The sequence below is a fragment of the Ambystoma mexicanum genome, chromosome 2p (assembly GCF_040938575.1).
Source record: "Ambystoma mexicanum isolate Mex_15411 chromosome 2p, UKY_AmexF1_1, whole genome shotgun sequence".
NCBI lineage: Eukaryota > Metazoa > Chordata > Amphibia > Caudata > Ambystomatidae > Ambystoma > Ambystoma mexicanum.
Genome location: NC_090923.1, coordinates 1,465,796,354 through 1,465,808,628, shown reverse-complemented (window position 1 = coordinate 1,465,808,628; position 12,275 = coordinate 1,465,796,354). Strand labels below are relative to the sequence as shown.

Genomic DNA, 12,275 nt, shown 5'->3' with positions numbered 1-12,275 from the left:
TCCTCTGGCCCTGCCACCACACTTGAGTGGGTTCACGGCCACTCAGGTTCGACCCAAAAGTACCTTTACATACATCCTCTTTCTCCTTGAGCTTTAAAGATTTTGTTTGTAATATATCTCGATGCCCTTCGTAGACAGGTGGACCCTGTCCCAGTAAAGAAGATCGGGGCTGTTTTGGGGCAACCAGTGCCTAATAAAATGTAACCCGAGGTTCCTAAAAAGCTTCTCCAGTGCCTTATTTAGCTTCCTCCTCGAGGTTTCCACTGCCTTTCTGCAGGTGGCCCTGTGCCATTTGGCCCTGGGCACTACCTCTGACAGGAAGATTTCCGTCTCCCTCCAGCAATGGGATATGCGGCTCAGTGATTCACACATGTCTTTTTGCAATTGCCTTCTCCCCCATTGCGCTAAATCCTTCCCACCTAGGTGGCTTACCAGGTAGCCATCAAAACATGGCGATTCACCTAAACCTCTCCATTAAAGCCTGCACCGTCACCATGCTAGGTCGCGAAGTGCACTCATGTCAAACTAGCTATATGGAATGTTCAATGTTACAAGATGCATCAGACTATGTAACCCCTATGTATCTTTATCGTTATCCATCTAACACATTATTGTAACTAAGCCGATTCCATGTAACAGCGCCACAATGCCTCCGGGCTGTTTGTGCGCTTTATAAATGCAAAAAATTAATAAAATAAAGAAATAAATATCCTGAGGGGGGTCCCGGAATCCAATCAAATCTGATAGCTTATAGTGAATGCCCTCCCAGCGCATACTTGGCATTTTCCACCAGAGGGTTGATTGTTTTACGAAAATGCAGACCTTGTTGCACGTCCTCTATCCATCTCTCTGCCCGCATCAAAAACAAATGCCCCGCGATCCATGCTAATCTGTAAGGGCTGCAACCTGCAGGGGAGACGTGTTGCGTTACACCAACTCTTCCCTGATGTACTTCTTGAAAGAGTTAGATCTCCAACCTCCTATCGTCTTCACTCCCTTGTGCCCTACACCCCCGGCCCAGGCAGACGTAGCTGCACCTATCCGGAAAGAATGGGTACTATAGTCAGCTGGATCCCAGCCTACCTCCTTAATCACTTTCTCCAAGACTGCCTGAAACTGGAACCTGCTGAGTGCCCTGGCATCCTTGTGCATTAATAGCCCCTCCCACCCCCACCTGAGGTGTTAATTGTAGAAAAAGGTTTGTGATTCAGATTGGACAATGCCCCCCTTCCGCAATACATTGCAATGTTATGCACCTCCCTTTTCCTAGCTGATTAGTCTTAGCAATATAGTCATGCAGCCGTTACCTATGCTAAGGTCTCCCGGTGCCAGCCTGTCACTGGCTGCCGTATTCCTTGCTACCAGTTCTCCTATTCTAAAAGCCCCAAAATAGGCCAGGATAAAGGCTGCCCTGAACAGCACTGTCTCATAACTGCTGGAGCATGCTCTGTCTAGGGCCACTAGGAGCCGCACTACCTTTGCTTCTATCCTGGCCCAACCCTTTGGTGCATATTTTACCAACGGGCTGCCTGTTGGATTTGTTCCCCCAACTACTTTCACACCATATGCTATTGCCGCTAGATCGGGGTAGAGAACAGAGGTAATGGATAGAAAAGTATTTAAAAGTATTCAAGATATTTCAACATTGGAAGAGTGCGCAAAACCTAGCAGGGATACATCAGCCGCAGGCAGCCCACCGTATTGGCCAAAAATACCGAATTTAAAAGATCGAACGGCCATAATTGTGAACGTAGCTTGCACTATAATTTTGCAATTACGAAAATGCTGACTTTTCTTTGCATTGCAGTTGCTGATCTCAGCTGAACAGCAGAATGCTGCGTTTGCCTTTCAAAAGACGAATGCCATTAAAACGAACTGGAGTTATGGGGGAGCCTCCCGCTCCCCATGTTTGGTAATACATTATGCCGAATGGGGATTGCAGGGATGTCCCCTGCTCTCCATGTTCAGAAAAATGAACATCATTTTTTTATTTAGAGGAACGTCAGGAAGGACGACTTACTAGTGCCATTTTGGTTTCAGCGTTGAGTAGAACACAATTAGAGGAAGGGTCCTTTGTCGGGTACTGAATCTAAGTGATTTGACCACGGCAGAAACTACCGCAGCCGAAATGTTCGCATGAGAAAGGTGCGAACTACCAAACGTTCTCAACTTTCTCATGCGAACACACATACATACTCACACCCACACACACAACACACCCATAACACCCCCCACCCACACCCTCAGCACACCCACACCCCCAACATAAAACAAACCCCACTTACCTTCATCTTCAAACTGGGTTCTTGCAGCGCCAGTTCCCTTTCACTTCCGTGATCAGGAACCGGCACCACAGGTTCCCTTTCTTTGCTTTTTTTTTTTTAATGGAAGGCTGCAGGGGTGTACCCCGCAGCCCCCGCTCACTATACCATAAAGTATAGTGAGCGGGGCGATGCAGGGGACACCCCCGGTTCTTTTTTTTTTTTAAACGGAAGGCTGCGGGGGTGTCCCCCGCAACCCCTGGTCACTATACCATTAAGTGTAGTGAGCAGGGCAATGCGGAGGACACCCCCACAGCCCCCATTTTTTTTTACAATGCTACCTCCAAAGGTTCGAACCTTTGGTGTTCGAACCTTTGGTGGTAGCATTTTTAGACCATTTTTTGTCGGTCAAATCGGCCTATACCTCAGGTACTATGAATGTGCACTTCTTTTCTTTTCTTCCAGCACTGCATCATTTCTTTTTCTGTTTCTACGCTCTCGCATTCTTTCAGCGATTAGATCATAATTCTGTTTCCCGAAGTTGCCCTACTCATGGTAAGCTACAATACTGCTAACTAGTCAATACTAAATGTGTATGTTCTTCATCCGACTTCCCCAACTAATTTTTTCAAAATACGATCTTTTAGTGCTACGCGCTAATCTTCTGCGCAGTTTGTGCTCGATTTTTTTACATCGAATTATTTAACGTGCATCCCAACCCACCACTAACAGACCGCGGATCAGACACAGACACCTCCAAGCCACAAGAAAAGGCTCAAAATAGACATCTCAAGAAAAAGGCAACTCAAAACTGACACCCTAACTGCAAGATAGTGTGTGGCTGGCTGCCACATGCAAACATCCAAAAAGAGAGAACTCCAAGATCAGGCACTGCTGCACCGAGCCAGAGATTTCCCAACTATCAGCGCTAGTCAATGGGCCGCCTCTTGCAGGGTCCGAGATCCGGCATCAGATGTCTCCCAGGATCTCGGACCCGGCCTGGCTCAGCCCTGACAAGGCTTTTCCGACCCCCCCAGCTCCACCAAGGGAACCTGGGGCTCGGTGATCTAATCTGCTATGTGCCCCTTTCTCCAGCCATCATTAGCGTGTTTCCAGGCTCCATTTGCCTAGCCAGTTTCATTCTTCTGGCCTCAAAGGGACACCACGGGAATCAATGGGCCATGACTATCAATGGGGTGGGAGTCATCACTGTTAAAAGCAGGCTTTCTACATGCTGGACACACTATTGTTTTCCAAATGTGCATTTTACACTTTCATAGACAAAAAAATCATTTCCAAACTTAAAAATGCTACTTAAACTTGAGTGGGGTAGGCAAACCTTGTTGGTAATGGTGCTGGATTATGTTATCATCCTGGCTAGGGCTTATTATGTAAAAAGGTCAATACATCTTGTCTTGGTGCACAATTTAATTTTGTATTGTTGATTTATGTGACCATTAGAAAGATGGATACCAGGCATGTTAAATATCTGGTTTCGGGTGATTGATTGACAATGTTATTCATAGATGTCCGTGATTTCACCAAATTTACTTCACCTAAAGGGGAAATCTTTGAAAAAAAAATTCTTCACATTTGTTTTATTATGCAGGGGAGACCCCCTTACCACTCCTCCCCACTTCTCGCTACCTTGTCCTATCCCCTTACCCCACCCCATCTATATTTTAAAATGTACCCACTTACCCAACCAACTTCAAAGACATTTTATTCTGAAGATCTCATATTCAATGAAAATGGATTCGGCGAAATGTACGGTTACGGTTAATCATTACTGCTTTTTGTTTGATTTCCTCATTCTCTTGCTTTCCTGTCCCTAACCATGGTCATGGTATGTACACTTTAGTTTTCAATTTTGACATTGCAAACACAAATTGGTACCATTATCATTATGTATTGATATCAGCCTTGAGAAAGACCTTGTGTCAAAACATGTGTTGGCTGTATTCACAAGAACTTTGGACTTCAATAAATCCAAATCATTGGATACGTTCTTATTGTACAGACATATTTGGAGATTTGCTATTTTTGGGGGCGAGCGTGACTAACAAGTATAATTGGTCAATCTGTACTAAAAATCACTGCATTACCAACTGTATTTTGGGGCACCACTGCCCTGGAAGTGATTTAAAGTGGAATTGATGTACAATATGGAGTTTGGAAAGAAGCGCCATGAAAGAATTTGCACTATTTTTAAAGTAGTATTTTGAACATTTCCTTTGAGTGGAGTTCAACTACCAGCTCTATCCCTCCTCCAAACTCTGCCCTCACCACGGCCATTGTGGTATCCCCTTTACATTTTTTACTTTTCCAACACTTCCAACTATGAACGAGGGCAAATCAGACACCTAAGGGACAGAGGCAGACACGCGCTAAGAGACGAGTAGCGATTAGACCTCTGCAACTTTAAAATGATACACAGGGTTTCAAAGAGAGAGAGTGAGAGCAACAATCAGACACAAAATCAGCACTTGGTTGTATAGAAAGTGATAGAAAGTGAGAACGCAGAGAGAGAGCCCAAACCAGCCAATGAGAGGGTGGGCGAGAGAGAGAGAGAGAGAGAGAGTGGGGGAGAGAGAGAGAGAGAGAGAGAGAGAGAGAGAGAGTGGGGGAGAGAGAGAGAGAGAGAGAGAGAGAGAGAGAGAGAGAGAGAAACAATCAGACACAAAACCAGCACTTGGTTGTAAGGAAAGTGAGAACGCTGAGAGAGAGCACAAAACAACCAATAAGAGAGAGAGATAGAGAGAGAGAGAGAGAGAGAGAGAGAGAGAGAGAGAGAGAGGGAGGCAGTGCTTTAAGTGGGGCGGGGCCTGCCAGGGCCAAACCCCGGCAGTCTCCAGAAAGTGGGGCTGAGCCGAGGCCCTGCAGGGGCCCCCAGCCCCACACAACATTGGCAGGACGCATTAACCCGCCGCAGCCGCAACAGGAGATGCGCCCGCCATTATGTCAGACAAGCTGACAGAAGTGCCAGCCAGCCACAACTACGCTGAGGCTGGCGGCACTTCTGTCAGTGTAACTTCCTCTGATGACCTCTCATCAGGGTCATCAGAGGAAGTTACTGTCCCTTTGTTTGCCCTCCCCAGGTCACTGATCCCCGCGGGCTCCATGATCTATATGCAGATTAGATCACGGAGCCTGCGGGTTCCCAGAGGGTGAAAGACGCCTCGGGCTCAGTGATCTCTGCTCAGAGCAGAAAGATCACAGAGCTCGAAGCGTCTATCTCCGGTCGACAAAGCTTTATAAAAGATGCCTTGAATTCTGTACGTTTCAAGGCATCTTTTAGAAACGTAGAAATATTTCTATGTTGATAAAAGACGGCTTGAAACGTGCACAATTGAAGGCATCTTTTATAAAGCTTTGTCGACGGGCTCCGTCATCAACGCTTTATTAAAGATGCCTTGAATTGTTTACGTGTCAAGCCATCTTTTAGAAACATAGAAACATGTTACAAATGTCTTTGTTTATAAAAGGTGGCTTGAAAAGTACACAAACCATAGTAAGGTAAGCAACACAAGTGTGCGCAACTTACTATGGTTTGTGCACTTTTCAAGCCACCTTTTATAAACATAGAAATATGTAACATTGCTACGTTTATAAAAGATGGCTTGAAAAGTACACAAACCATAGTAGTACGCATACAAGCATGTAAATGCTCACATACATTTATATATTTGTTTGCTCACCTTACTATGAATGTGCACTGTTAGGCCACGCCCACAATGAAAGCCACGCCCCCAAACGAAGCCCCCCCCTCAATTTCTTACCCCACTTAAAGCACTGGAGGGAGGGGGGAGACTGAGGGAGAGAGCGAGAGAGAAACAATCAGACACAAAGCCAAAAGTTGGTGGAAAGTGAGAACGCTGAGAGGGAGCACAAACCAGCCAATAAGAGAGAGAGACAGAGTGAGAGAGAGAGCGAGGGAGGGAGAGTGAGAGAACGAGTGAGCATATCAGAAGCTCAAATCTGAGATATGGAGCCAAATACCCAAAGAAGGAAAGGGTAGCTAGAGGAGGGAGTGAGAGGGGGTCCCGGGGAGTGTGCGGGGATGGGAATTCCTACAGCTCTGCTGAGAGAGCAATGGCAGAGATGACCTGCATGGCCTGATCCCAACACTGGAAAAGAGAGAACAGGCAAATGTATCGCGCATTGAACCACCGAGGTAACTAACAGAGAGAGAGCGATCGAGAACGCACGCACGAAAAACGCACAACACCCACGTGAAAAGAGAGCTCACATCAGCCAACGACATCCCCACATCTAGAAGGACACCCTCAAATCTAGGAGGGGGCAGGTCTCATAGCACGAGAGCCAGTACCTTTAGCTTCTGAGACTTTAACGCAGGGAGCGTGGGAGCAAAGATTCGGTACATGAAGAGACGCGCGAGGACAGCATAGATCAGACACCCTAAAACACACACACCTAAAAACACACACACACCTAAACACACACACACACCTAAACACACACGCGCGAGCACAGGTATTTTTTGAGGAAGCGAGAACAGATAGGAAAAGAGGGCTCACTATTGGGGACCACGGAACAGGCAGCGGAACACGGGGCTGACAGGTCAGCCATGAATGCCACCAACAAGAAGACCCGCTCACACCTGCCCCCAGGTGCCACCGCCCCCCAGCCCAGCCCCAATACCTGCTGATGAGGAAGGCCCCCTTGCAGAATACGGAGATGGTGGGCATGGCGCTGTCCGTGGTGCTAGCTGGGACCGGCTGGTCACTCACAGACATCCAGCATCAGAGGAAGCAGAGCAAGTGCGGGTCACGTGACCACTGCCTTTATGGTCACCCCCGAACCAGGCCCCCACCCACCCGAACCGAAATCAGCACGCTCGAGATTAGAGCCCTGCACTCAGCGGGCGCGCTGCTGGCTGCCTCGGGCACTGCGCTATCCGAGCGGCGGGCAGAGCCGTAACGCAGAGTGTCAGCCGGCATCCCTGGGTCCTAGAAAAGGGGGGGGGGCTGCCCCCCAGCTCCCCAGCGCTAGCATGCAAGCATCAGCGAGCTGTCAATGAAGCAGCACGCCTACCGTTCCCAGGAGGCACCTGGATTGTATGGAAAGGGCAGGCGTGCATGGCGGGATTGGATCGCTAGAGTGCTGCGGGGTTTCGCCTCCACGCCAGGAGCTCTCTGTGCCACGCTGCCCGAGTGCCAACACTTCGGCAGCTATGTATAGGGCCAGGGCGAGGGTCCAGCTGTCGAGGCCAGGCAGCCCAGTAATAAATCTACGTTCTGCGTGGCGTTTTCGGCAAGGCTATTTTACAACATGGCTATTTTACGTGAAGAGTGTTTTATACTGTTCCAGTCATCACCAACCAGGGTAGCTTCCAGTATTCCAAGAGTGGGGGAAGGGTGGCGGGGGGGGGAGTTGCATGAAAAAAGTCCTGCTACTTTGCCCCCAAATGCAGTGCACGCAATTCCATTAGACCTCATTCGCCCCCCACAAACCGCCCACCCCCGCCCCAATCTACTTTTTTGGTTACATTAGTGGAAGATGGCATTTTAACACAACACAAAGAAGAAAACTGCAGAATCATTACAGATGCAGGGAACTCAGCTATTAGACCTCTGTCCAGGCGCTCTCCGGCAAAGTACATACCAACCTCCTAATTTGCATGTGGATTGCACCAACAGAAGTGACTACACAGAAAAGGAGAAAAGGACACCGCACAGAGCATCATCAGTCTTTGATCCTTGGAGGCACCATGCAAGTGGCTTTAGAATAAGTTGCCATAAGTAAGCCAAGTGGCAAATAACTTTGTGGTGCAAAGTACCTAAATTGCACTATTGTTGTGTATGGAGAAACTCTACAGCCAGGCTTTTTTTTCAATAACAGCATGATATATTAACATTACCTCTGAAGTGAATCACTTACAGAGCTGCAGATAAGACATAGTGAGATTAAATGATCTGCCCAGGATCACACACTTTGGTTAAATGGTGTCACCGAGATATGGACAATTTAAGCAACTGGTAGCACAGACCACTTCATTTTATTTTATTTTATTTTTTGTTTTTTATATAAACTACTGTTGTTTTCATTTCAAGGCTTTCCTGGTTAGTGTCGATACTTTATAGTTCTGCATGGGTTTCTCTCAAGCAGTTTGTACATACACACGTATTCTTTTCCTGTTACTTTGGGAGGGACTGCAGCTTGGTGGTTTCCCATTATTTTTCGGAGAGGATTTCAGTTAATCGCTACCCCTCCGCGATTATAGCATGTACCTGTTTTTGTTCTTTGTTTGCAGTTCTACTTATTAGAGAACTGGTTCTGCTGGTCTACATTTATTTCTCAGGATATATATTCGGGAAAAGATGACCAACTCCAAGGTTGAGATAATGGTAAATTAAGAATTTAACTGTAAAACCCTTTCCTCCCGTTAACAAATATGGAGGACTTTTTGCCGGACTCATTTCTGCGGGGAGGGGGGATGCTCATCCTGTTCGGTATCCACAAGATCATTTTTACCAAAACCATATTTTTAGCTTATTGTGTTAGCACTTTATTTTTAGTTTTACATTTAATGTATAATTCATTTATGAACTTGTTTGACTGGGGTTTGTGTTTTTCTGTTTTGTTTGAAGTTTTAGGCAAAACTATGGATTCAGCTTGCACAAATCTCCACAGCTGAATGCATTATCGCCCTATATACGCAGTTTTCCACATCATAAAATCCAGTGGCATACATCTTGATGGGAGTGCACCGTCCTGAAGAAGATGGGCATCAATTGTAAAACAGCTTAGATGCTCTGAACCATCGAAACTACTGTTTGTTTGCATGTCAGACCCAGTGTATACAATAGGTCATGACAGTATAGTAGTTATAAACACTGTGTTTGATTATATGTTTCAATTTTCCAAATTAGATGTTGATATTTAGATAATGAGCTCTAAACATGATTTAATATGTGTATTTTAAAAAAACAATGAAATTTAAATAAAACATTCATGTTTTCTAATCATTCTGTTTTTGGTATGGTCTGATCTGTGGTTCTGAATTTGGGAGTCCCTCTCCCTGTCCTTTAGCCGGATTCTTCCTTAATTTGACTTTTCCGCTGACATACTTTGTATATATTACAATTTAAGCAACTGAGCACAGCTTCACAGGTTTAGTTGATATAGGTATGTATTAAGGTTCCCTTTGCATTTCATGTGTTTAAATAATACTTTTTTTATAGCAATGCCCTGGAAGCAAAGCACATTGCATAAGAAACCACCCTTTCATAATGAAATTTACACTATACACATCATCATAGAAATATGCTGAGCAATAAGAAGATGGCTTTAGATTTATCCTCCCCATACTGCATGCAAAGTCACAAGAGCATCATGCAGATTGATGTGAGCCTAACAAAGCCAGTGGTCGAAGTGTACGAAAAGAAGTAGTGGAACTACGTTCCCTGCTGGCCTGCACCCACTCCCCACAAACCCCTTCACCACGCCTCCTCCCACGCCCAATACAAACCCCCACACACCTGCGCCAGCTGTTTAAGGGAACGTTCAGTGCAGTGCATTGAAGTGCACGTTTCAACTTCTTCTAACACTTTGATTTTAAAACGAAACCGTTCCGGAACGGTTCTTTTTAAAATAAAAGCATCGGAGCAGTAAAACCTAATTTAAAAAAGTAGAGGAGCACCGCTCCCAACCGCTCCCGCTCACTTCGACCACTGAACAAACCCCCTTTGGGTAAAGCCATAGTCATTATTTCATAATGCCTGCAGCATTATGCACCCTTCTCACTACTGATCACTGCCTCCCATGCACATTGCCCTCCCATCAGTGCCTAATGGCTCACATTCTAATGCTCTGTTTACACAGAGCAATGTGAGAGCACCTCTGATGTCTGGAGATACTTGGGATATTGTCCTAATGGGAGGTCCCAGTCAGCAGGGCTTTAAGTGGGCCCCGAAAGGCTCCGAAATCTCGTTTTGAGGAAGGAGATTCAGTCTTTAGGAAAACGGCCTTAGCTTCCAGGGGCCTCACCCTTTCAGCCTTAATTGTGAAGCTGCCCCTCCCCAGCTGGCGAGGGGCAGCACCACCATTAAGGCTGAGTAGGCGATGCGCTGCCCCCTGCCAGGCAAGCCTATAGAAAATAAATGCAGAGATCAGCATCCTCTCCCCCACTGGGGAGAGGGTGCTGATCTCTACAAAAGGCTGCCTGGCGGGGGTGCCTTTAGCCCATTGAGCCGGAGCCATCAGGAGGCATGGTCAAATGAGCCAGGAGGCGACCCCCCAGATGCCAGTAGGCCACGCCCCCTTCATGAGCCCCGGCTCATTGTGCAGTGCCACTTAAGGAAGTGCCGGTCAGGCTCTCAAAAGAGCCTGTGGGGGGCGGGGGTTAGCGTGCCCCTCCTGCGACCCGCCCCACTCAGTACACCACTGGCTTGTCCAGACAGTGGAGCATTGTGACTAAATAGGGGTATGCATACTTTGGGAGAGTTTAGCAAAGGTCAGCAGAGGAGAGGGTAGTGGAAGAAAGGTTAAACACGCATGAAAGATGTCTATAAGTAAGAAAGAGATCGAAGTGGTAAGGATGGAGTTTAGGAGCGTTTTCATGCCACAGTAGACAAATCAAAGGATAGCGCTGATAACTGAGTGCATTTCTCGACCAGATGACTCTTCATGTCTGTAGGACACCACATTTACATTTCTAGTTAATGCATGTTGGGAGTTGTAGTCTTCGTTTCGATAGAAGTAACTGGATTAACGAACTGAGAAACGCAGAGTGCTACCAACGTTCCCAGAAAATTTGGTTGGGGCGTCAGTCTTATAGAGGGAGCTAACGTGGACAGACCATGCCTTTGCACTTACATTGTTCTCCTTATGGGTTCTGGTTCTTGCATGGGACGGCCGATCCGCCATAAACTCCCAAAAGGTTTTGGAGTCCCCTTGCTCCACAGCCTGCAGCAGTTCGTCCCATGCAAGTTCTTCCAACTGGCTTTTCCATTTTGACAGAGCAGTTTTATAGTGGACCCGGCTACTGATGATTTCTCGTCTCAAGCTATCCTTTGTGTGTAGAAGCTCTTTGAGGGTTTTCTGAGTCATACGACAGTGCTCATCGAACCAGCTCTTTTTCTTTGGTCTCCCTATTCTTAAGTCCTGCTTTCTCGCATCTGTTCTAGTTCTTTCTTCCTCTTGCCTTCATTCTTCCCCTCTCCTTAATCCTTCCCTCCTTTCCTCTTCTTCCCTTTGCCGCTGTAATGTTTTGTCCCTTAATCTTTGCGCTTCCTCCTCTTCTCTCTTTCTTTCCCTTCTATCCCTGTCTTCCATCGCTCTCTGCCTATTGTCATACTTTCTTTGTTCTTCTGCCTGTTCTTCTTTTCTTTCTTGCTCCTCCTGATATATCTGTTCTCGTCGCTCTCTGCTCTTCCTTTTCTGCTCATGTTCTATCAATCTCCTCTCTCGCTCCTTGTCCTTTCTTTCTTGTTTGTCCTTATCTTCTCTTTGCCTAACTTCCTCGATAACTCTTCCAATCTATTTTAAGTAATATCTGTCCTCCCATCCATTCGTTCTACACAAGCACTATCTCGTCAGCATTATCCTTCTCTCCTTTCCATCTCTTAAACTCCCTGTCTAGTTCTGTCGACAGATTTGACCGCTCATTCCTCTCTTCTTTGTCTTGTATGATCTTATAGATCTCTTCTTTTCTCTTATTGTCTTCTGGGCTATCGTCACTATTGTAAGCTGGGGTTTTGTATATCGGAATACTATACATTGTCGCCGCTTTCAACTCCTTTAAAGGATATAACACTATTTTTTCTGTACTAGAGTCTTTTGCTTCGGGTGAGGTCAAATCTGTCGGGTGAGGTAAGGGGAGCTGAGGGCTCAACACCTTCCTCCTTTCGTTGACTAAGCATCCACACCTCAGGTGGTGGGTGTTTCCTTTCTTCTTGGTACATCGTCCACAGCTCTAGAATCAATAACCTTTTACTCTAATTTCTTCCCCGTGTACGCAATGTGCAAGTATGTTGTCATGTGTTGCAATAA

The 12,275-nt window shown here is 46.3% G+C and overlaps 1 protein-coding gene across 3 annotated transcripts in view; it reads right to left on the bottom strand.

The window, feature by feature from the left end:
• Nucleotides 1-12,275, bottom strand: part of LOC138567624 (syntaxin-binding protein 4-like) — an 839,836-nt gene that overhangs the window by 637,819 nt on the left and 189,742 nt on the right. Inside the window, exon 1 of one of the 3 annotated variants that reach the window (XM_069646044.1) lies at nucleotides 6,924-7,077. The exons of 1 other annotated variant lie outside the window; for it this stretch is intronic. In XM_069646044.1, the coding sequence (XP_069502145.1) occupies nucleotides 6,924-7,018 (95 nt within the window). In that variant the 5' untranslated portion in view covers nucleotides 7,019-7,077. Of the gene's footprint in view, nucleotides 1-6,923; nucleotides 7,078-12,275 lie in introns of those variants that run through there. One more of the 3 variants, XM_069646046.1, reaches the window with a different exon arrangement.